The following is a 26,398-nucleotide window of genomic DNA, read 5'->3' on the forward strand; positions in this document are numbered from 1 at the left end:
GGTGTAAATCAAAGAGAACAGAATTCTTCAGGGAAAGGTTAGAAAAGTGGAAACATAGTCTTCAAAAGTGTATAGACCAAGATGGAGGCTATTTTAAGAAACAATAGCTTCGCATTTTGATATTTTTCTTTCATAAAAGTTTCTATGATTTTATAGCCATACTTTTTGCCTTGTTTTTATATATTAGCACTTTGCAAACTTTAATGTATCAAAGCATCACCCTGGGATTTTGTTTAAATAAAAGTTCTTACATGGTGTATAAACCCTGTACAGGGTTTCCGAGGCTGTAAATCTTTACAGGAGCAGAACACCTCATCTTTCTCCTGAGGACTGTCTGGTCGTTTCGAACTGCTGACCTTGAGGTTAGCAGACCGATTCGTAACCACTACACTACCAGAGCTCCTTATGTTCTTATATTGTTGTTGTTAGGTGCCATTGAGTCGATACTGACACATAGTGATCTTATGCACAGCAGAACGAAACACTTCTCAGATCCTGAGCCAACCTCATTACTGTTGCCACGCTTGAGTCCATTGATGCTGCCACTTGGCCAATCTATCTCATTGGGGGTCTTCCTCTTTTTCTCTAATCCTCCACCTTACCAAACATGATATCCTTCTCCAGCGACTGGTCCCTCCTGACAACATGTCCAAAGTATGAGAGACGAAGTTTGGCCATCTTGGCCTCCAGGGAGCACTCTGGCTGCACTTCTTACAAAATGGATCTATTGGTTCTTTTGGCAGCCCATGGCACTTTCAATATTCTCCTCCAACACCATAACTCAAAGGCATCAATTCTTCTGTGGTCTTCCTTATTCACTGTCCAGCTTTCGCATGCATATGAGGTTATTGAAAATACCATGGCTTGGGTCAGGCTCACCTTAGTCCTCAAGCTGACCTCCTTGCTCTTCAACACTTTAAAAAGGTTTTGTGCAGCAGATTTGCCTAATGCAATATGTCATTTGATTTCTTGACTGCTGCTTCCATGAGTATTGATAGTTGATCCAAGAATAATGAAGTCCTTGATAACTTCAATCTTTTATCCATTGATAAGAATGTTGTTTTTTGGTCCAGTGAGGATTTTTGTTTTCTTTATATTGAGATGTAATTCATACTGAAGGCTGTGCTCTTTGATTTTCATCAGTAAAATGTTTTAAGTCCTCTTCACTTTCAGCAAGCAAAGTTGTATCAGCTGCAGATTGCAAGTTCTTAATGAGTCTTCCTCCAATCCTGATACCACATTTTTCTTCATATAACCCAGTTTATCAGATTATTTGCTCAGCATACAGGTTGAATAAGTATGGCGAAAGAATACAACCTTGTCGCACACCTTTTTAAATGTTAAAACATTCAGTGTTCCCATGCTCTGTTCAGACAACTGCTTCTTAGTCCAGGTACAGATTCCTCATGAGCACAATTAAGTGTTCCAGAATACTCATACTTCGCAATGAATGTTGTCCATAGCTTGTCATGATCCACACAATCAAAAGCCTTTGCGTAGTCAATAAAGCACAGGTAAACATCTTTCTGATATTCTCTGCTTTCAGCCAAGATCCTTCAGACATCAGCAATGATATCCCTTGGTCCACGGCCTGTTCTGAATCCAGCTTGAACCTCTGGAAGTTCTCTGTCAATGTATGATTGCAGCCGTTTCTGTATTACCTTTAGCAAAACTTTACTTGCATGGGATATCAAAGAGATGTCCGATGATTTCAGCATTCCGTTGGGTCACGTCTTTGGAATGGGCACAAATATAGATCTCTTATATAGTATGTGCAAAAAATGTCACTAACTGCCCCTCACCACAGTACTCTCCACTCAACTGGGTTTGATAATTTATTGCAATGGTCACACAGAACTCAGCAACATATTCATAGTTATGAGGCTTATTAGGGCAGTTAACAGGATCAGAAAATGCTCAGGGGTACAATTCTACCAGTCAGGATAGCCACTCCTCTGCTGTCTCCATAGGCAGGCCTCTCTCTGTCCTGGAAATGTTGCAAAACTCTTTTAAGGCTGCTGATAAATGCCTACAGGACATAGTCAGTCATAACCCTCAGCCTGAATGTGAGTCAGCTATCCTAGTCCCCACCAACCCCTCTGCCAATCAAGCGCCCATGGCACCCCACTCTATAAGCAACTCTCCTGCTTAAAATCACTCAGCTTTACCTGCTAGGTGGGCTGGGAATTATACCATGTTCTCTCGTGCTCTGGTTCTGCTTTCTGCTGCTGCTGCTGTTCCTCTGGTGCCATAGCTTTGTGTCCTTGGGTCAAAGATGTTCAAGGCACAGGGATCTCGGGGTCCAAAGGATGTACTCCACTCCTGGCTCTTCTTCTCCGATGGTAGTGAGATTCCACATTCCTACTTCTGAGATAGTTCATTTTGTACCCATGTTGGAGTTTTAAGTTTTCACAATTAATCCTGTTAACAGTCATTCCTAACTGAATCCTTAATCCATCAGCATCCTCCCCCATCTCCTCTTACCCAGATGCATAAGGTGGGAGTTTACAAAGACTGTGGTTAGAAGAGACATTAAATATTTTACTACACCACAGTAAGTCTTGAGTGAGTCTGAGATTCTGCATTTTTAACAAGCTCACAAGTGATAATAGTGCTGCTTGTCTGTGGACCACACTTTTGGTAGCAAGGCTTAGAGTGAAGGACTTTCACACACTATTTTGTTTGACCTTCATATGGACCTTTTACATTAAAAATTATATTCCATTTTACTCATTTGTAATCCAGATTTAGAAGTGACATTATTGGGATGTAATATAGAATAAAATGAACCTTTCTAGTTTACACCTCTATGCCTTTTGACTAACACCGTTGTGTAAGCACCACCATAATGAGAACACAGAACAGTTCCATAGCCCCCCAAACTTTGTGGTTATCCCTTCCCCAGGCCCTGATCCAGGGCAATCCTGCTCTTTTAGATGTTCCTGCATTTCTGCCTTTTCCAGAAGGTCACATAAATGGAACCATACTGAGTCAGGTTCCTTTCACATAGCATCATTCATTGTTGTAAGTATTAGTAGTTTATTCCTTTTTAAGTCTGGTTAATATTACACTGTATATATATCACGTAGTTTATATATTCACCCATTAAAGAACATTTTGGTGGTTTCTGGTGTTTGGTAATTATGAATAAAACTATATAAATTTGCATGCAGGTTTTTGTGTGAGCGTATATTTTCTAAGTAAAAAAGTTGATAGATAATTCTTGTTATTACTACAAATAAAGAGGAAAATTCAAACCTGTGGTCCAGTACAATTTCAAATACAGAATATTCATGTTGCTGTTGTTGGTAAGAGACATTGAGTCGGTTCCAACTCAGCAACCCTGTATAGGGTTTCTAAGGAGCAGTTGGTGAGTTTGAACCTCCTGCCTTGCAGTTCTAACAGACCTTGCTATCCAGTGCTTATCTTACAGAGTATTCATGTTGTTGTTGTTGTTGTTAAGTGCCGTCGAGTCAGTTCCGACCCATAGCGACCCTGTACAGGGTTTCCAAGGGTGTAAATCTTTACAGGAGTAGAAAGCCTCATCTTTCTCCCGCGGAGCGGCTGGTAGTTTCGAACTGCTGACCTTAAGGTTCGCAGCCCTACCAGAGGTTTCTAAGAACAAATAAAAATTTTGATAACGTATGAAGGCCATTCCAAAGGAAAGAGAATTCTTAACAAAACTGGAAGTTTGAAGTATTAAAATGGGTAAATTGTTTTCAAAATGACTTTACTAAACAGGCAGTACTCAACTTACAAACTCCAGATTCACAAATTTCTTATACATATAAGATGACGTGAGGCAATTTCAGATCCTGAGTTTGTTCCTGCGGCTTCTGTTGGAACAACTGGTCTTTGGTGATTCAGAAGATGTACAGTTGTATAAAGGTGTCTTATTCTGAATATAAGAACACAAGGATACTTTCTTGTAAGCAGCTGTGGTTGAACAGAGACTAGAACAATTAGTGATATCTCATTGGCAGGTTAAGAGTATTAAGACCTTTCACATACAAAGTGAGGCAGACATTGTGGTGAGTCAGATAATTTATATTCCTGGACTCAGAGTCACGTCTTCAAGTCTATACAGTTGAACCACAGAATAAAGATTAGTCCAATGTTCCATTTACTATGCAAAGTTGTGCTGATCGAAGTTCTATCCTGCCTGGATAATAAACCCCAAGCCTTGGAACTAGACCCATGTTAAGAGGGAGGAGCCTAAAATTTCCTAAGAGGTGCTACTGGTAGATACTTCTTAGGATTTGCCACAAGCAGATCATACCAAGTAAGTTTTTAACCAAGGCAGTCCGTTTGTTTACTACTGCCCCCACCATGGGATAAATGATGATGTTTTCTGAAAAGGTCCCTTTAATTTCTGTAATGGATGTTTTCAGGTATACAGGCCACGCCCTGCCCTCAGTGTTATACAACAGAATTACCATCCAAGGTGTACAACCACAGAATCTAAAACCACTCAACTTCCTCAGTTTTGTGAGCGGAAAACGGGCTTAGAGAAGTCTTGTGGAGTCACACACAAAAAAAGTCAGAGATCCATTCCTGTGAGACAAGTCCGAAGTGGGCCAGTTTCTAAGCGGAGACTATCTCTCGGGGGAAATTCACCAAGACTCCTGGTCAGAAGGGTGACTCTCCAAAACCACCCAAGAGTCTTCAGGCAACTTCCTGGTCAGAAGAACTCTCCAACACCACCCAAGAGTCTTCAGGCAAATTCTGTCTCCAACCTTTCCTACCGGCACTGTGGCAGACAAAACTTTGGGTGTGAATACATCTCAAGAGCTGTACCTGAGTTTTGAGCTTTCACAACCCTAGTGCTCAGATTGACACCAAACTTTTGTAAAAAGCCCCACATTTTGTGCCTCTTTGAAGCTGCTGTAGTACTCTGAAACTCACAGCTTTCAGGGGGTTTCCTCTTGGCACCCGCATCCTTGACAACTGTAGTCCGAGGTCCTCACACCCGCTTAAATTCTTCATGGAACCGCTCCCCATTCCGCTGTTCTTTCACTTCCAGCCCGCGGTAGGCAGTGCCAAGCCCGACCCTCTGTCCCTCTAGCGGAGGCCAGAGCGGGGTGAGCTCCTCCCAGAGCAGCCACGCCCTGCGCGCCCTGTTGGGCTCGGGTGGGGTCTCTATCGCCCGAGACGACACCCCGAACGCGGTTCCTCTGCGGCTTCTCCCAGCCAGACCAGAGTCTCCGCTCGAGTCCTCACAGTGACCAGGCCGCCCACGGCCCTCGCGCTGACTGCCAGGGCGGCGACGCGCTTGACCTGCCAGTTTCCCTCTGGGCCGTCCAGCGCCTCCCGACCATGCTTCGCTGGCTGCGGGGCTTCGTGCTGCCGGTGGCGGCCTGCCAGGACGCGAAGCCGCTCACGCGCTACGAGAACCTTTTCCAGCAGCTGGACCGCAATGGGGACGGGGTGGTGGACATCGGCGAGCTGCAGGAAGGCCTCAAGAGCCTGGGCATCCCCCTGGGCCAGGACGCCGAGGAGGTGGGTCCTGGCGGGGTGCGGGCCCGTGGGTAGGGAGGGGTGCTGAGACTCTGGCTGGGGACGCTGCCAGGACGAGGGCGGCGCCCGGGTTCTGCCAGGAGGAAGGCGGAACTGTGGCTGCCAGCCCTCGGAGGGAGAGCCCGGGATCAGAAACTCGGTATGGGTTGAGCATCGAGCTCCACTGCAAGGCGGATGCAGGCCGGGATCTGAAAGGCAACTGGTTTATTTTCCAAATAAAATTAGTTTTGTGAACACCCTGAACCCGGGGCACTGTTATAATTTCATAACCTTGTATGTACCACAAACACTTGTGGTCTGAATCCATCCCAGGTCCTTTATCTGCTTTTTGTTAATCAGTCGTTGTCAACGCTCTGACTTACGTGGGTCTCAAGTTTTGTAGAAGGGTTCAAAGTTTATACTCTTTTGGAGCTGCTTCGTTATACCAGCTACTTTTATTTATAGTTTCAACTACAAAACCAGTCTTATGGTTGCCCTAACTTCCTGTTGTGAAGGAGAGGCAACATTCCATTCTTTCAGACATTTTTAAGGTTCTGTGCTGATCTGAAGGCTTGATCTGTTGTTCTGAGCCATTTCAATTTATGCAGCCTGTGAGTCATGTTGTGTCCCTGGTTCAGCCCCCTTAGCGGGCTGGGGATATTTGGAACCTGTCCAACCCGAATGAAGTATAAGAGGATACTGTGGCATTCCCAGTCTAAAAAGGGAAAGTAATCTTAGGCAACTAACTAGAAGGGACAACAGCTGTTTTACTGTTGGACTTGAGACTACTTTCGATGTCAGGTACTTTATATATAGGTCTTTTCAATAACTTATTTTTTTTCTTGTTTCACATTTAATAAGTTGTACATTTTTAGAAAATTGTTCATTTTGTTTAAGGTTATTAATGTTTGCTGATGCTGGTGTGGCATTGTAGGATCAGCACTGGACTGTAAATCACAAGGCAGGCAGTTCAAACCCACCGGTGGCTCCTTGGAAACCCCATACAGGGTGGCTATGAGTTGGAACCGGCTCAATGGCACTTAACAACAACAGTGCTTTTATGGAATCCTGATGTGGCGCTGCAGGATAATGCACTGTACTACAATGTTGATTTGAACCAAAAGGTCTGCGGTTCAAACCCACCAGCTATACAGGGTCGCTTCATTCAGCAAATGAATGTCCTGAAAGCTTTGCTCCATTTGTGTCATTGTGGTCAACTCTGAGGGGGCAACTCTTCCCCAGTTACCTTTTGAGTGCCGTCCATCTTGAGGGGCTCATATTCTGGCACTATATCTGACAATATATTGGTGCTATTAACAATATTTTCATCTTCTGTCACTGTATCTGACAATATTCCACTGCTAGAAAAAGATGAGTCTTTCTGTTCCTGTAAAGATTTACAGCCTCGGAAACCCTTTACAGGGTCGCTATGGGTAGGAACCGACTCGAAGGCACTTAACAAGAACAACAACAACCATTCAGAAGTAGTCTATCTCTCCTTCTTCCTAGTCTGTCTTAGTCTGGAAGTTCATCTAAAACCTGTCCACCTAGGGTAAACCCGCTGGTATTTAAAATACTGGTGGTATAGCTTCCAGCATCATAGCAACATGCAAAGCACCACAATATGACAAACTGATAGACCACTGGTAGAATTTGGAGCTATACTATCCCTTCATTCAAGGAACTCCAGTAGCATAGTGGGTTATGAGTTGAACTGCTAACTGCAGGTTAGCAGTTTGAATCTACCAGCAGCTCCAAGGGAGAAAGATGAGGCTTTCTGCTCCCACTAAAAGGTACAATTTTGGAAACTCTATACAAGGCTACCACACATCAGAACTGATTCCAAAGCACACGGTCACCATCACCACCATCCCTTTATTCACTTCTGAAGCTGCATTGGTGTCCTGAAGGCACAGTGATTAAAGTGCTCAGCTGCTAACTGGATGGTCAGTGGTTCAAACCCACCAGCTACTCCATGGGAGAAAAATGTGCCAGTCTGCGTCTGTTAGATTTACAGCCTTGAAAACCATTTGGGGCAGTTCTACTCTGTTCTATAAAGTCTCTTATGAATTGGAAATGACTGGACAACAATGAGCTTTTTGTTCATTGGTTTTAGCTCCTAGCTTGTATTTTTTATTATTATTTTAGTTTCAAGTGTTTTCTAATATGACATCATCTTTGACCTACAAGTTATTTAAATGTTTTAAATTTCCAAATATATGTTTGTTTGTTTTTTTAATATGAATAAAATAGCTGAGCCTTTGGTAAGGTTGGTGAAGAAAATGGAAAAACGCAACCTCAGAAATGAAAAAAAAAACTTCAATTTTCTAAAATGTACATAAAAACAAATTATGGTATAATGTATATAAAATTATATATAGAGAACAGTACAGCATACATTTTCTATCATTATAATATTTAAAGTATACTTTATACATACTCAAGCACATGGCTCCCTGCACTTACACTGAAAGTATTGCTAAACTCAAAACCCACTGCCATTGAGTAGATTCCAACTCATAGGTACCCTACACAGGGTTGCCGACATAGTAAATCTTTACAGTAGAAGCTGGCAAGTTTGAACCGCCAACTTTGCAGTTTGCAGCCCAGTGTCTGGATTGCTAACCCAATCCTAGCACTTTTTTTACTTATATTCTTCAATAAAATGTTAATAATGATTATGGCCTGGGTGGTAGGAGATAGATTACTTTTTAAATTTTTTCTTCAGTTTTACTATTGTTTTAGTTTTTTAAAAGTGAGCATATACTATATTTATGATTAGGCCAAAAATAAAGTTGTTTTCATTTTGGGAAAAAAAGTTACTTTAAATGTCACTTCCACCACCTCTGGAGTCCTGGTGTGGTGTTGTAGAATAAGCATTGGACTGCAAGATTGGTATGAACTACAAGGTTGATTGTTCAAACTCAACAGCCACTCCTCAGAAACCCTATACAGTGTCGCTATGAGTCGGAACTGACTCGACAGCGTTTGAAGGCACTTAACAACACAACTACCACCACCTCTGTGAAGTCTCTTTGGACTGTTCTCTAAAGTAGATTTGAGACCCACTCTGTTGTGTGTAGGCTCTTTGTCTCCCATATTACTACTTGTTATGGATTAGATTACATTCCCCCCTCCCAATTACACCATTACCATTGAGTTGACCTTATTAATAAGACAGAATAGAGCGGCCTCATGTGGTTTCCGAGGCTGAAACCTTTACTGAGGCAGACTGCCAAACCTTTAATCCATGGTGTGACTGAGTCTTTTGCCCACTGCACAATCAAAGCTTCCCCAAATCTGTACCCTTTGCATTCATTCCAACTCATAGCAGTGCTATACAGGGTCTCTGAGACTATACATCTTTATGGGAGTAGGCAGCCTCATCTTTCTCCTGTGGAACAGTTGATAGGTTCAAACCACTAACCTTGGAGTTTTCAGCCCAATATAGAGGTTTCTAATTTAGTGCAGATGCTGTATCATATATTGACTCCTGATGTGGTGCTATAAGATAAACTCTGGACTGTATATCACAGGATCTGCAGTTCAAACCTACCAGCCACTCCCCAGAAATCCTATGCAGGGTCACCATGAATTGGAACCAGCTCAACAGCACTTAACAGCAATAACTGGATCATAAAGATTTGTCATTATTAAGTGCTGTTGAGTCAGTTCTGACTCATAGTGACCCTGTATTTAGAGATCATTTCAAGAACAGATTTGATGAATTAACACTAATGACTGAAGACCGGAAAAGCTGTGGGATGACATCAAGAACATCATATAGGAAGAAAACAAAAGGTCATTAAGAAGTAAAGAAAGAAGAAAAAGACCAAAATGGAAGTCAGAAGAGACTTGGAAACTTGCTTTTCAGCATGGAGATGCTAAAGCAAATGGAAGAAATGAGTAAGGAAAGAGTTGAGTAGAAAATTTCAAAGGGCAACTCAAGAAGATAAAATCAAATATCATAATGAAATGTGCAAAGACCTGGACTTAGAAAATGAAAAGGGAAGAACACGCTAAGCATTTCTGAAGCTGAGGGAAATGAAGAAAGATTTCAAGCCTCGACTTATGATATTGAAGGATTCTATGGGCAAAATATTGAATGGTGCATAAAGCATCAAGAGAAGATAGAAGGACTACACAGTCCCTGTGCTAAAACAAAAAGGTCAATGTTCAGCCTTTTCAAGAGGAAACATATGATCAAAAGCCAATGATACTGAAGGAAGAAGTCCAAGGTATACTAAAGACATTGACAAAGACAAGGCTCTAGGAATTGATGGAGTCCAAATTGAAATCTTTTAACAAACTGATGCAGGATTGGAGGTACTCATCTATGTCAAGAAATTTGAAAGGTACCTGGCTAAATGATTGAAAGAGACCCATATTTTTTGCCTATTCCAAGGAGAGGTGACCCAATAGAATGTGGAGATCATCAAACAATATGATTAATATTGCATTAAAATAAAAATTTTGCTAAAGATAATTTAAAAACTACTGCAACAGTACATTGGCAGGGAACTGCAAGGATGTGGAAAAAGGGCTATCATTGCTGATGTCAGATGGATCTGGGCTAAAAGCAGAGAATACTGGAAAGATGTTTACCTGTGCTTTATTGACTACACAAAGGCTTTCGATTGTGTGGGTCATGATAAATTATGAACAACATTGTGGAGAATGAGTATTCCAGAACACTTAATTGTGCTCCTCTCATGAGGAACCTGTACATAGACCAAGAGGCAGTTGTTCGAATGTAACAAAGGAACACTGAATGGTTTAAAATTAGGAAAGGTGTGTGCCAGGGTTGTATTATTTCACCATACTGATTCAATTTGTATGCTGAGAAAATAATCTGAGAAGCTGGATTATATGGAGAAAAACGTGGCATCAGGGTTGGAGGAAGACCCATTAACAATCTGTGATATGCAGAAGATAAAATCTTCCTTGCTGAAAGTGATAAGACTTGGAATACTTACTGATGAAGATCAAGGACCACAGCCTTCAGTATGGGTTGCATCTCAATGTGACAAAACAAAAATCCTCACCACTGGACCAATAAATAACATCAAGAATCAATAGAGAAAAGATTTGTCAAAGACTGTATTTTACTTGGATCACCTATCAACACTCAGGGAAACAGCAGTCAGGAAATAGAATGGTGTATTACATTAGTCAAATTTGCTGCACAAGACCTCTTTAAAATGTTGAAGAGCAAAGATGTCAGTTTGAGGACTACAGTGCACCTGATACAAGTCATGATATTTTCAATAACCTCATATGCATGTGAAAGTTGGACAGTGAATAAGGAAGACCATAAAGAATTGATGTATTTGAGCTTTGGTGTTGGAGGAGAATATTAAAAGTACCATGGAATGCCAAAAGAACAAACCAATCTGTGTTGGAAGAAGTACAGCCAGAATGCTCCTTAGAAGCCAGGATGACCAGACTTCATATCTCATATTTTAGACATATGATCTGGAGGTAGCAGTCCCTGGAGAAGGACATCATGCTTGGTAAAGTGGAGGGACAGCAAAAAAGAGGAAGACTCCCAACTAGATAGATGGATTGACACAGTGCAGCAGCAATGGGCTTAAGTGTAGCAACAATTGTGAGGTTGGCACAGGTTGCAGGACTGGGCAGTGCTGTGCATAGGGTTGCTATGAGTCAATACCTATTCGACAGCATGTTACAACAACAACATATGACTTCCAAGGTGTGGCTGGCTGGCCGGTTGTACCTTGTGGTTAGTACCCCAGTGCTTATCCTATAATGCCATATCAGGATGAATTTTGGCTGAATATTGTCTCCTTGGTGGTGCTTTTTATAGGTCATTTCAGTGTCGGTGAGGCCAGCAGCTTCCAAATATTGTGTGTGATATGGCCACTGAATTCTTTGGTCACGGACCTGCTTTATACCTCTTTTACTCTGAAGCAAATCCCCTGGTTGGATGCTATGTCGTGGGATTTCACTTTCCAGGATCAGGCATTCCAAAAACCTCCAGATAGTGATGCTGACTGCTCTTCTGCAGACAGGAAAGTGAAGCCTATACTGAGAAAAGGCTAGGTGAGAATGAGCCCTTGGATCTTTAGAACAGAAGGGATACACTGATTTGCCTCAGATGCAGAGTTACCATCTCAGCAGAAGTAATTGACTAGGATGTGACTCTCTGTCAACTTCTGCTCCTTCTCCCTTATCCTTCATTGTCATTTCTTACAACAAAGCTTTTGCACACCCAACCCCATCTTGATGTCTGTCCATCAGAGGATCTGAACAAACATAGGGAACACCAGAAGTCATCAAGAAAACAGGAAGTAAGGTGGGGCTTGGGGTCTCTGAGTTGGACATTCAGAGGCAATCAAGTTAGATTCACCTTGACAATTGAGGGACCAGGCAGTTAAGCCCAAGTGTAACCTTGATCCACTGTAGTCCCACAGTGGCCTGTGACGAATGCTGGTCAGCATGTACTGGACAAGTCATTTTATCTGTTTGGTTGTTTGGTGCCTCTTTTGTGGCTAATGTGTTCTGGTCGGCATTAATGTAAGATACAAAAACTTTCCCTCATTGTGCCCACTCCCACGTATCTATCCACATGCTTCTACTCTAGATCTCTACTTCATCTTTCAGTCCTTTTCATCTTCACCTGGCCCACTGGCCAGGACATTGACCACTGCTTAGTACTCTAGATATTCTTACCTTGGGTCAGTTCTCCTACCACACAAAGTGGATAGCTGCTTACTAGCAAGACTCCTTCTCTACTATGTTTAGGGCCTCTTCTAGATGTTGTTGTAATGTAGTTGCTTTCAGGTTTTAGGTTACAGCCACATACTGAGTCAATCCATTAGTAGACCAGGCTCTGGATTTTTTCCTTCTCCATCTGGAGTTAGGGAAAGAAAGATTATATGTGTATGTTGTTGTTGTTAAGTACCATGGAGTTGGTTCAGACTCAGTGACCCTGCACAGGGTTTCCGAGGCTGTAAATCTTTACTGGAACAGAAAGCCTCATCTTTCTCCCGTGGAACAGCTGATAGTTTTGAACTGCCTACAGCGTAGTGGTTACGAATCGGGCTGCGAACCTTAAGGTCAGCAGTTCGAAACTACCAACTGCTCCGCGGGAGAAAGATGAGGCTTTCTACTCCCGTAAAGATTTACACCCTCGGAAACCCTGTACAGGGTCGCTATGGGTCGGAACCGACTTGATGGCACATAACAACAACAACAACCTTGAGGTTGGCAGCCCGATTCGTAACCACTATGTTACCAGAGCTCCTTATAGGAAAAGCTTAAACCATAACACAGTTCTGTAAAAGTCTCAGCTCTGCTGATGGGGAAATCACTGAGCTGGTGCATCTATGAGATGATAGCTGTAGTTTTCCACCATGCCCAGTCATTGGCTGGGAGTAACCCAGTGGAAACCTGGCTATGGAGTTTACGGCAATGCATCTGAAAGTGATGTGGCTGTGGATGCCCGTTACCTGTGCTCTTCACAGCAAGATCTCATGAAGAGAGATATGAGTGGTACAACTCCATTGTCCCTACAATAAAAGCTCTTTGCAGTCCTCAATTAGAGTCATAAAGTGATCCTGAGACCAAAAAGTTTGAGAACTGCTAAGCTACATCCTTTTTTAGTGGCTGCATGGTATTCTGTTGTGTGTTTGTATCAAAATTTATCTTACTAATTTTTATCGATCTTCATGTAGGGTATTGGTAGTTTTTAAATGATTATAAATGATTTCTTATTTTTTTCTTCCAATTTTGGTCCAATTATTTTCATCAGATAAATTCTGAGAAACAGAAATTGCTGAGCCTGAGGGTACACACATTTTAAATTGGAATGTGACGTGCCGTCCAGAAACTTGGCAGTCATTTTCAATCTCTGTTGCCTGACAATACTTGTCTCTTCATGTCCTTATCTGTACTGCATATCATGAATCGCCATAAACTCTCTCATTCCCAAAGGGAAATATGCTTTTGCATGATTAATTTGTATTTAATCGTGACTGGTAAATTGCATATCTTAAACATTGCTTTGTCTTTTGATGCATTTTTCAAAATTAACTTCTTGTGTGTCTTTTACTCATTTTTATTTGAGTTTTTGCCCATTAAGTTTTATAAGAGTAATTTTTTTGTCTATTAAAAATACCTACATTTTTAAAATGTCTTAAAAATATTTTCCATCTTGTTTTCAGTCTAACTTATAGTATTCCTGTCATCCAGAGGTAATTACTGTTGTTTTAATATGTATACTCTTACGCATAGTTTCTCTTATGGGTTTGTCTTTATTTTAGTGTTTAGAAAAACACTTCTTTTCTGTAGATTATGAAACAATTTATTCTTGTTTTTTTGAAATACGTTTATGGAGAGAAGGCAGTATTTAGTGATAAATCTTGAAGCCTAGTGGGGAATGTGCCTTCCCAACAATGTCATCAGTAGTACAAAATCTAGCACTGAATGATCCATGGGCCACAAATCTGTTGGTTTTAGTAGGGCTTAATTGGAGAAGAAAAATTGGCTTGAAGGAAACTTGAAGAGCTAGGCAAGGTCAGATCAGGAAAGGCATTATGGGCTTGCTGGATGGCTTTGAGTTTTATTATATGAAGGATTTGTTATTGTTGTAAAGTGCCAGATAGCTAGTCAGTTCCAACTCATAGCAATCCTGTATAGATAGGGTTTCCTAGGAGCGGCTGGTGACTTTGAACTGCCAACCTTGTAGTTCAAACCGACCTTGCGGTTCAGTGCATTATCCTACAAGTACCTCACCAGGATTTCACAGGAGCCTAGAAGGAACTTAAGCAAGAGAACGTCATAGGCATATTATTATATATAAGACTAGGCTGGTGTTGTGTGAGAAATAAACTGGAAGCAGACATGGCATTGAACCAAACCTGGGAAACAGCAGATAATCAAATTCCTAGAATTGGGATGATAGGGTCAGTCTTTTTTTTTTTTTTTTTCCCCATCTTCTTTTTATTATTATTATTAATTTTATATTTTACATTCATTCTATCGTATATTGTCTCATAGCCATGGTTACAATCCCCTCCATGCATCATCAACCAACCAAAGGGTATACCCTGCAGTCCTTCCCCTGTACCCCCAAGGTCTTCAGCACACAATTGCTCTCCCTCTCTGGATCTGAAGTCTCCAGCTGCTCCATAGCTCCACATCATCATCTCTGCCTGCATTTCAGGCATCACTGCTTCTCTGGGTAGGGTCCCGCTCTCCGCTCTTCTCTCTTGATGGTCCTAGGGACCTCCGCTCCTAGACTGAAAAGTTAATCACTCCCCTCCTTGCTATAAAATGTCTACCTTTACATTTCCAACCCTCACAATCAGTCCTGATAACAATTATTCACTATTGTATCACAAGAGACCCATCTGCATTTCATTGCATCAGTCCAGCTTAGACAGATTGAATACTACTCACTGGAGATTCTGCCTTCCTCGAGGCCCCCTGGCTCTAGATTCCCTCTTGAAAGCTTGTAAGCCAGTCACTTCTTGCCTTTGTAGCCCCCACATTTTGGGTAGCCAATGTCCAAGTTGCCCATCCCTGTCTACTCTGTGTGTGGAGGGGGTGGGGATGATTCTTGCTGTAAGGATTTGTTCCCTCTTTTGAGCTACTGCTTCCATAGATGTAGGTCAAGTTCATCAAGTTGTATGAGAATACTTTTTTTTTTTACCTCTTCTTTTTACTTCTGGTTGAGCTCTGATCATCCAGTCACTGAAGCCAGGATAAATGGGTATTATCTGCAAGTGTGGGTGTTCTTATGCATATGCTCTCTCTTCTTATCAGCTGGACGCTTCACTCTCCACTCTAGTCCTGTGTGGCTATGTCACTGACTCTGGGCCCAAGAGTCCCCAGGTCTTGCCACACTGCTGGCCAACCAGGTCTTCACCTGGGTTCACAGAAGTCTATTGAACATTGTAGGGCTTAGCTCACCACTTCATTGCTGTTTTTCCCTCAGTTCCCCTTATCAGTGTCAAACGTGGTCACCAATCAGAGGGTGTATTCCCATTGAGTCTTAGTCTTGGAAGGGGGTTTGCACTGAGGGGACCCGACAACTTGCCTTGATGTTTCCTGGGCAAGCAAGTTGCTTGTTCTTGTAGTAACAGTCAGTCTGCCTATGTTGTTTTATATTTTTCCTGTAGGTCTTTCTTTCAAGAAGTATCTTCTGTTCTTCTAGCCACTCCAGGCTGATCTGCTTGTCCTTTCAAGTGGGAATTTCCCATCTCTGGAGATCTGGATGTGGTTCAGGCTTCCACCTATAGTCTTATGTATTGCAGAGGCTCCGCAGGAAGCCTCCTTCACTGGGCACGTTGTAGGCCCATTTTAGGTATTCCAATCAGTTATAGGCAGAAGACGGACTTACAAGCTTTCTATGGTGATGCTTTTTGCTATTCGTTTCTCTCCCCCTCCAGTGTCTATTTCATAATATAATGCAAGGAAAACCAAGATTCAAAAGACAGCCAAGCATCTTAATAGTATTCCCCCCTTTTCCCCATTCCAACTATGGCTCAATCTCTGTATCCCAGAACTCTGTTGTTCTCAAGTTGTGCATATATCATTATTTACCTCTGTCCCACTTAGCCCATTGAGACCTAATTGTTCTTCCATTTGCTTTGTTCTTCCATTCCCCTCTCCCTACTTGTATATTGCCCCCTCCCCAGCACCCAAACTATCCTATGTCTAATCCTTGCCCTGTGCTCCACCTTCCCCTCCCTCCCCTCACCCACCCCCAGCAATCAACAAAGAGTTCTCCACATCCCCCTTTAGTATGGGTTCTTTCCCTTAGTCTTTTACAGTAGTGGTCCTATGCAGTATTTCTCTTTTTGTGACTGGATAAGGTCAGTCTTTATGGGAAAAACGGAAGCGGTTTGTGTAATGTTAAGTACTAAGAAGAATGTTTACTCAGGTATGTATACATGAGAACTGTAGAGTGGTTCTTCAAGGGAAGGTTTCAAGATAGCGGTTTGTATCCAAGATAGATAAATACTTATACACTGGGAATCTTTCTCAATTTCCACCCAGTTTATCTCTCTGTGCTTCAATGCTTCTGTAATGAATTCAGCATTTAGAAGAGAGCAAATTCCTTTAGGCCTTAGATGGAAGCAGTATGAGTAGAATGTAGACAGTTGACATAAGGGATACAATAGCTAACCTTTATGGAGAGTTCACAAATTATTCAAATAAAGAAAGACGACTTTTAGGTAAATCCTGAAACAAAATTAAGAACCAGTTGGAAATGAAGATTTCTTTTATGAAATCTCTTTTGTATGTTTTTCCAAATATCCTTATGAAATTAGTGTTTCAGAAGAAAGAAATTCAGATTAACTTCTCCTAGGACTCACAGAATGTAAGACTATGAAATGAAAGTAGAATGTAATACGTGGCACAAGGAGGTAAAGTAGTTAACCGTACTAATTTACCCATAACTATAATCCCATCTGCTTTTTAGAATATTCTGTTCTTTTCTTCCTTACTTTTCTTTGTTTTCATCAAAAGCTACAATCTAAAAGACAGCAGGTTGGAGTCATTTGAGGTACTCTGATGACCAAAAAAAAAAAAAAAAAAAAAAAAAATCACATTTCAGGACATTAAAGAGTGGAGATAATGATTTTAATTTACTGTAATGGAAATGGATAATGCATGAGGAAAATAAAATGAAGGTGGAAGAATCAGCACTTTTAGATGGAAGCATGCTTACTTTTATTCAATTTAAACTTGGAATACTTTGGGACACTGGAGGGCCAAAGAACAAATATCTATTTGGCTTTATAATTAAACATTAAAATAAAAAAAAAATTATTTCACATATTATAGATATTTTCTCTTCCTTCTGTAGTTTGGACATCATTTTAGTAGCAACTCTCATTAATACATGGAAGAGAAAGGGCAGCTAATTTTGTAGTGTATGAGGGTATTCCTGTATTCTCAGTTAGCCTGAGAAATTACAAGCAATTTCTAAAACTAAGATTTTTTTAGTATTTTTATAGGTACACACTCTTACTGCAACATTTTTTAGGAGACTTGGAATCATAGGGGGTATGAAATAAACCCCAATCCAGTTGTTGAGTTGATTCCAACTCATAGCAACCCTATGCACAACAGAACGAAACACTGCCTGGTCCTGGGCCAACCTCACAATTGTTGCCATGCTTGAGCCCATTGATGATGCCACTTTGCCAGTCCATCTTGCTGGGGGTCTTTCTCTTTTCCGTACTTCATGTTAATAACAACAAAAGTAAACACATTGCCACTGAGTTGATTCCAACTGAAGGTGACTCTGTAGGATGCAGTAGAACTGTCCTACAGGGCTTCCAAGACTGTAAACTTCACAGGAGAAGACTGCCACCTCTTTCTCCCAAACAGTGGCTGGTGGGTTTGAACAACTGACCAGTCATGTACTTAGTCAGTGCTCTAACAGGGTCAGGTAACCTTGATCAAGTCATTTAGCCCCTTTACACTTTTATTTCCTTATTCTCAATTGCAGATATTTTCCCTGCCTCCTGGTATGGCGCAGTAGGATTAGTACTGGATGCTAACCACAAGGTTGGTGATTCAAACCCACCAGCTGCTCCTTGGGAACAGTATACATTGTAGCTATGAGTCAGAACCGACTCATTGGCACTTAATAACAACAACCTGGACAGAATTCTTAACACTGTCAAATAAAACTAGATGTGAAAGTTCATGTAAAAACTGTACAATGTGCTATCACATGTATTAGATGGCAACCTCCTTGGTCCCCGTAGATATCAAGTATATGTTGAATGATCAGATGGTATCAGGGGAGTGGTTGGACTGGGTAATCTGACTTAGGCTATCCAAGTTTTTATGTTCTGTGACTTTTTGGTTCTCTGTCTATAAATTTACAACTGCAGAGGGTAACAGAATTCCATACAAAAACAGCAGCTTAGCCAAGTGTTTATTCCTTTAAATGGGATTTCTTTTCAAAGCTTTACTCCACGTGATAATTTCTCTGTTAACGAGTATTCAACCATTAACATTTCAGTTGTTGGAAACTGTATTGCCAGAAAAACACGTGGTATAGATGTCATAGGGGTGCATACTTTGGGTCAAAACAGTAGGGAAACTAAAAGAAAAACAATGGAATTTCAACTGTATTCATGTCAAATGTTCTTACGTACGTAAAACCAAAATCTTTTATATTTTCCCCTGATTTATAGTCTAAAATCTGATATGAATCCCTTCTTTGATGGCTTCGCATTTCTGAAGCAATGAAGAGAATGGAGGAATTACTTAGTAAGGCATAAAATAGCCTTTCCATCTTTGTAGCATTTCTACCTCTTTTTTATAGTCCCTTACTGGGTCAAGAACACTTAAAATTTATCCCTATGTTTGCTTCTCTCTTCTTGGGACTTCTCTTGTTCCCCTTCTTGTGTCTGATAAATGATTATGCATTATTTAAGGTCTCAGTTCACATTTGTAATTTTACTCTAGCCCAGTAAGATTATTTCCTTTATCAGTATTCCAATGAGTCCATTTAGAAATAAATAAGCTTTCATGAGGAACCATCTAATGTGCAACTATTAGTCTCTTCTTATGCAAAGGAAAAAAGAGCAATGAAAATTGAAGGTACTGGGAAATAATTAGTCCAGTGGATTAATGACAGTGTGAACATCAGTCTCTATGACTCTGAGACCAGAACTACCACCATGACCAACTACTCTGAAAGTGAAGGTCCTGTTAGAAAATGTGGAACAAAACTCAAAATCATAAAAAAAAAGACCAAAATTACTTGTCAGATAGAGACTGATAGAACCCTGCCCTGAAGCTATGGCCCTTAGCTCCCTTCAGATCTGGAACTGAACCTCGTGTCTCAATTTTTAGCCAAGCAATAGATAGGATGTAAGGTGGATAATGACACTAGTAAGGTATGCACATCATAGAATGATCAACTATTAGAGATAAAAAAGGCAGCATTTACCTAAGGACATTATTCAGAAGGGTTGGGAAAGAAGGAGGAATGGAAACCAGAAGCACAGGAAGTGGCATAACGGTTGTTACATGGAGGGGATTGCAATCGTTGAGATAAAATGAAGTGAATGATTTGTTGAATATAAAACTGATGATCTGCTCTGTAAACCTTCACTCAATTCACAATAAAAAGTTAAAAAAAAGAAAGAAGTTTCCACAGAAATATTCTGTGGGGTGCTGCTTAATTAATTCCTTTTGACTGCTGTGGGCTCCAAAATCCTATCTTAAGAGTCTGAGTCCATTGTTGTTCTTATGTGCTATTGAGTTGGTTTTGACTCATAGAGAGTCTGTATAGAATTTCTGAGGCTGTAAGTCTTTGTGAGAGTAGAAAGCCTCTTCTTTCTCCTGTGGAATGACTGGTGATTTACAGTCTAGTGCTTACTCTACAGTTCCACTGTGTTCCCAGAGTCCTTGGAGAGTTCTGTAACTGATAGGATTTATGAAAACAATGCAAAGATTTGATGAGAAGTTTGAAGTCTCAGTCTAAAATGCGAACCACATTATATATGGTTTACTACCTTGTGGTGTTCTGACTCCAGATCTTTGCACTTTTTATTGTAATATTTGGCTTTATCTTCTTGGGCTGAGAAAACCAAAAAGGAAGAACATACGCAGCATTTATCAAGCTGGGGAAACTGAAGAAAAAATTCAAGCCTCAACTTTCGTTATTGAAAGATTCTCTGGGCAAATTATTGAATGATGCAGAAAGCATCAAGAGATCATAGTCACTGTACCAAAAGGAAATGGTTAATGTTCAACCATTTCAAGAGGTAGCATATGATCAAGAGCCAATGATACTGAAGGAGGAAGTCCAAGGTGCATTGAAGGAATTGGCAAAGAACAAGTCCCCAGTAATTGATGGAATAAAAATTGAAATCTTTCAAGAATGTGAGGTGGCACAGGAAGCACTCACTCATCTCTGCTAAGAAATTTGGAAGACAACTATCTGGCCGACTGATTGGAAGAGATCCATATTTGTGCCCATTTCAAAGAGAGGTGACCCAATGGAATGCGGAAATCATTGGACAATCTCTTTGATATCCCATGCGAGTAAAGTTTTGCTAAAGATAATACATAAATGGCTATAATCATACATTGACCGAGAACTTTCAGAGGTTCAGGCCAGACTCAGAAGAGGCCATGGAATGAGGGATATCATTGCTGATGTCCAATGGATCTTGGCTGAAAGCAGAGAATATCAGAAAGATGTTTACCTGTGCTTTATTGACTACGCAAAGGCTTTCGATTGTGTGGATCATTACAAGCTATGGACAACATTGCAAAGTATGAGTGTTCCAGAACACTTAATTGTGCTCATGAGGAATCTGTACCTGGAGGCAGTTGTTTGTCCCGAACATGGGAACACTGAATGGTTTAAAATGAAAAAACCAACTCCATGGCACACAGCCACCACCACCATTCAATCTGTATGCTTGAGCAAATAATCCAAGAAGCTGGATTGTATGAAGAAAAACGTGGAATCCGGATTGGAGGAAAACCCATTAACAATCTGATATGCAGATAATACAATCTTGCTTGCTGAAAGTGAAGAGCATTTAACACACTTAACTTATAAAAATCAAAGACCACAACCTGTGGTATGGGTTGCAGCTCAGTGTAAAGAAAACACAAATTCCCACCACTGGACCAATAAACAACATCCATATAAGTGGGGAAAAGATTAAAGTTGTCAAATACTTCATTTTGCTCAGATCAACAATCAACACTCATGGAAGCAGTCGTCAAGCAATCAAATGACTTATTACATTGGGTTAATCTGCTGCACAAGACCAAGTGTTGACGAGCAAAGATGTCAGTTTGAGGACTAAGGGTGTGCCTGACCCAAGACGTGGTATTTTCAATGTGAAAGTTGGACAATGAAGAAGGAAGAATGTAGACTGAGTTATAGTGTTAGAGGAGAATATTAAAAATATGATACTTTTGTAGTATTGGAGGAGAATATTAAAAGTACTATGTACTGCCAAAAAATCAAAGCAATCTGTGTTGGAAGAAGTGTAGCCAGGATGCTCCTTGGAAGCCAAGATGGCCAGACTTTGTCTCTCATACTTCAGACATATTACCAGAAGGGACAAAGGACACACATATTATTATAAGAAGGGCATCATGTTTGGTAAGGTGGGGGGGCAATCAGAGAAAATGAGGAAGACCCCCAATGAGATGTGGCAGCAGCAATGGGCTCAAATGTAGCAACCATTGTGAGGTTGGCGCAGAACCAGGCAAGTGTTTCATTCTGTTGTGTGTAAGATCACTATGAGTAGGAACCGACTTGATGGCACCTAACAACAACAATTTGTGGTTTAAACTTGTGGTCCTGCACTTATCTTACAGTGCCATACCAGGACTCCAACTATTAACTGGTGCAGTGTGTGTAGCAGTTATCATGGGCTATGGAATTAGTTAGACCAAGGTTCAAGTATTGGTTTCACAACTCACTAGACTTAGTGGGCAAGTTATTTAATGCTCTGAAGCCTCAAATGTAAACCAGGACTAGTAAGAACTATTCAACTACTTAGCGCAGTGTACACCATAAATATTCAGTTCAGTGAAATAATATTTTTGAGTAGTGCCAGGCACTGTTCTGTGTATTGGGGATACATACAGTGGTGAAAAATATAGACAGGATTCCTAATGACATTCTCAATGTGTATGCTAAAATAGGTCTTGTGTGTTGGGTGGGTAACTTGGGTTAGTAAATAATGAGCAAATAATGAACAGGACAATATTTTTTTTTAAAGTGGAAAGAGCTATTAAAAAAGACAATTGCCTTTTAGTAGAGGAGTCTATCAACTCTAGGTCTGCTCCCTCCTAACAATTCAGTAAAATGCTGTCAGTTTGCTTTCTTTGTTACCTTGGCCATGGCTTCAGTCTTTGCTGCTTGGTCCTGAGACTGGGACTGTGCCCTGCCTTAATGCCGGTGTTGTTTGACTTTTTGTCACTAGTGGCACTCTGCAGTAGTATACAGGGAAGAACTCTTACTTTTATGGGAGAGCTTATTCTTGATTGGGCCACAGCACATCTTGTGAAACACCATTGGACATTTGCCCCTGCTGAACAGCTGTGGGAGGAAGTGTTTATTGAGTAGGCTACAGTGATACTTACAAGTTACCATGATATCATCTCCTCCTAAAGGGAAACCCATGAGTGTGTCCCGAATCCTGATGACCCCTCTTCTTATTCCCAGTACTTGAGATGATGCCTGATATACAGAGAAAGTGCTAACCAGATGAGGGGTGCCTTAAATTGTCTTTATGTATTTTGCTATTTAACTTGTAAAACAGTAGTCCATATTTAGAAAAGCATACTACATATGAAGCTTTTACCATGAAACTGCACCTTCAACATTTCCAGTGGATCAGGATGAGTGACCATACATATATGAGGGAAGTCAAAAAGCATTGCTACAAAATCATAGAAACCTTTATTAGACAGAAACATCAACATTTGAAGCTATTTTCCTTAATATATCCTCCCTCTGGAGTCCTGGTATGGCACTGTGGGTTAATGTGCCGGACTGCAAAGCTGTTTGAACTGCAAGGTCTGTGGTTCAAGCTTACCACCTGCTCCTTGGAAAACCTATACAGGGTCGCTATGGGTCGGAATCGACTCGATGGCACTTAACAACAACAATCCTCCATCTAGGTCTATATACTTTTAAAAGCAGTGGTTCCATCTCTTTAACCCTTTCCTGAAGAATTCTGCAGTCTTTGATTTACACCACATTAAAAAGGCAGTTTTGGCACCCTTGAGCTATGCAAATTATGTTCCTTTGAAATGTTCTTTGAGTTTTGGGGAAAAAGGAAGTTTAAAGGGGCAAGATCTGGGATGTAGAGTGGATGAAACAAGGTTTGTTTACCAATGAAATTCTCATAGTACAGCCCTTAATACCTTTGAAGAATGAGCAGGTGCATTGTTGTGACAAAAAAAAAAAAAAACCCAAAAAACCCAAAACCCCAAAACCCATTGGTGCAACTTTCCTGGCCTTTTGTCTTACCAGTACAGTTTTAAATTTTCTTAAAACTTCTTAATAAACTACACGATCATCCTCTGTTCTTTGAAAAAAAAAAAAAAATCTGTCAAGATTACCACTTTAGAATCTCTCAAAACAGTGTCATAACCATCTGAGCTGACTTCTCTGCCTTGAATTAGCCCAGCAGATCCTGTTGGAAGCCACTGTTTTGATGGGACCTATTAATCAAACTAAGACAAGTGTGTTACTGAGAGAACTTGCTTGCAGTCACCCAGTGATCACTGAGACATGTTTAAACACATTTTGTTTGGAGTAAACGTGTTGGTATGTGGACTGGAACCCTTGTAGCAGTACTTTTTTTTTCATTTTTCTCCGCTGTACAGAGAAGCCAGAGACTTCAGTGATTTTGGTAGGTACAGATTGAGAGATGTCAGACACATTGTTTATGAGTGGCTCCTGACTATTTTATCTCAGAACTCAGCAGACTTAATTTGTGACCATTTCTAAATTTTCCTTATCTTCCCAAATACACTGCCAAGAGCTGTTAAGGATAGATAGAGCTGGACCCTGGGACTCTGATAGTTATAGCAGACTTGTTCCTGGAGCCATTAACAAGGAACCTGCAGCAAATCACAGAAAGAAAAGCCCAACTGAGTGTATTTTGTTTTCATGGGGGAGGGGGAGCTGCCGTCTTTACTACAATAATTCCCTAGTGCTGCCTCAATTTAGGAAGCAGCATTCTTAGGAGCTCTGGTAGCATCGTGGTTATGAATCAAAAGGGCTGCGAATCTCAAGGTAGGCAGTTCAAAACTACCAGCTGTTCCGCGGGAGAAAGATGAGGCTTTCTGATCCCGTAAAGATTTACAGGGTCAGGGTCACTATGTGTCGGAACCTACTCAAGTACTTAACAACAACAATTCTTAGAAGTAACCAAACAAATTGAAAAAAAAATTTGGTGGCTTTCCCCTTCCCTCCCCTTCCCCAGACATTTTAGATTCCACAATCCATTTTCCAACACTCCCATACCCAATTTTCTCTAAGAAGCCGCTCTGCTTTTAAATACAGTTATGAGTCTGTGGGGAAGCGACCTGACTCTTCCACTGGGCACCTTCCTGGAGGGTGAATAAGAACAGGGTCTGAGCAGTAGACCTGGGAGTGGGACACCTTCCTGGAATGTGAATAAGAAACAGGGTCTGACCTGGGAATGGGGCCGAGCCCCGCACACCTCTGGTGCCGCCGGTCTGGGTGCGGGCTGTCCTGTGCTGGGGCCAGGTCCTCGACCGCGGAGGCCAGGTTCCTACTGCCTCCACCGCGCGCTCTCTGTAGAGCCGTTGGCCCGAGGGCCATGTGCCCCTAGCTCCCTGCGCCTTAATCTGTGTCGGTGCTTTGTGTTTGTAATCTCCCTGAAGGCTGCTTTCTATAGTTTCAACTGGACGTTAGGTGGGCAGAGATCCCCTTCGTCCCTCACACGTCCACTCCCTGGGATGGCGCGTGGACCACTCCCACCGCTGGAGATATCCCAGATGGACGATGTCTACGAACAACTCTATTGGTACCTGGACCTCGATAGCAACGGGATCCTGGACGTCCGTGAGCTTCAGGAAGGCATGCGAGATCTGGGGTTCACTGTGACCCAAGAGAAAGGGAAGGTGGGCCTCAAAGGGGGCAAAGTCAGATGTTGGGGCTGGAGCCTTGGAGAGGCTTTTGGGCAGAGCGGAGTGAAAGCATATTTACAGGTGTCCAAGCCTGGTGTGGCCCTGTGGGTTAATGCGCAAGACTGCAAGGTCGGTTTAAACCACACTGTCGGCGGTTTAAGCTCACCAGCGACTCCTAGGAAACCCTATACATGGTCGCTGTGGGTCAGAACCAACTCCACGGCACTTAACAATAACAACAAAGCTTAGCTCATGCCTTAGTACAGTTTTCAGGTAGTTTTACTAACCTTTCTGTTGATTAAGAATAACCCAACACAGCTAATACTTTCCTCAGGTTTCTTCCTGGCTATCATGAAACTTCCTACTTGTGATTGCTCTCAGTTTGTTGACTGCTACTGCCTTGTTCTTTGGGGGTCACTCTCTTTAGCCAAAGATGTTCCTTCAAAGTTTGGGGAACTGGAATAATCACTGTATGTGTGTTTGGGAGTAGGATGGTATGAAGAATATCTCAAATATATTTTGGTGTCTGGTCCTGGAAAGGGCTTATGAGAGAGGAAGGGGAGAGAGGCAATCAGTCTAACTGGTTCAAATTCTTGGGATATTAGCAGTGCTGAGGCTTCCTTATAGCATGCCTTAATTATTAGACTTTTATGACTGAGCTTGGTCAGCAAGCTCTTAGTTGTCAGCAGACTATATTATAGGCTACTTCTTCAATATGTAATTTCACATGCATATTTCTTCCTCAATATTTTCAAGCTGTTTTCTGTCTGGAAAATATTATTGCATGTAATTATTTTCTAATTGCATTTTCTTCTTGGATATTTAACCCGTTAGACCAGAAAACCAATAGAGAAAGGACTAATTCATTTTAAATAATTGGTATGTTGTTGTTAAGTGCTGTCGAGTCAATTCCGACTCATAGTGACCCTGTATAGGGTTTACGAGGAGCAACTGGTGAGCTTGAACTGCCGACCTTGCAGTTTAAATGGCTTTGCAGTCTGGCTCATTAACCCTCAATGCCACACCTGCCGTCAGATCAGGTTTGGACTCATAGCGAGTGACCCTGTATAGAGTTTCTGAGGCTTTAAATCTTTTCAGGAGCAGAAAGCCCTCATCTTTCTCCTGCAGAATAGCTGGTTGGCTGACTTGAACAGATATGAATCTGCCAGCTAGCTTGTGGTTCACAGTCCAGTGCTTATTATTTAGAGCTATAGCACTCCCAATTGTTATATACGTACTTCAAATTTACTGGCTTAGTTCTGCC

General features: G+C 41.4%; 1 protein-coding gene across 2 annotated transcripts in view; it reads left to right on the plus strand.

Annotated features, from left to right (window-relative positions):
* The first annotated feature begins 5,243 nt into the window (after window positions 1-5,243).
* The window catches only part of SLC25A24 (solute carrier family 25 (mitochondrial carrier; phosphate carrier), member 24), a 78,605-nt gene continuing 57,450 nt past the window's right edge, over window positions 5,244-26,398 (plus strand). Inside the window, exon 1 of one of the 2 annotated variants that reach the window (XM_006865982.1) lies at window positions 5,244-5,499. In XM_006865982.1, the coding sequence (XP_006866044.1) occupies window positions 5,317-5,499 (183 nt within the window). In that variant the 5' untranslated portion in view covers window positions 5,244-5,316. Of the gene's footprint in view, window positions 5,500-25,002; window positions 25,129-26,398 lie in introns of those variants that run through there. The other variant, XM_006865983.1, reaches the window with a different exon arrangement.

The sequence above is a fragment of the Chrysochloris asiatica genome, unplaced genomic scaffold, assembly GCF_000296735.1.
Source record: "Chrysochloris asiatica unplaced genomic scaffold, ChrAsi1.0 scaffold00085, whole genome shotgun sequence".
NCBI classification, from domain to species: Eukaryota; Metazoa; Chordata; class Mammalia; order Afrosoricida; family Chrysochloridae; genus Chrysochloris; species Chrysochloris asiatica.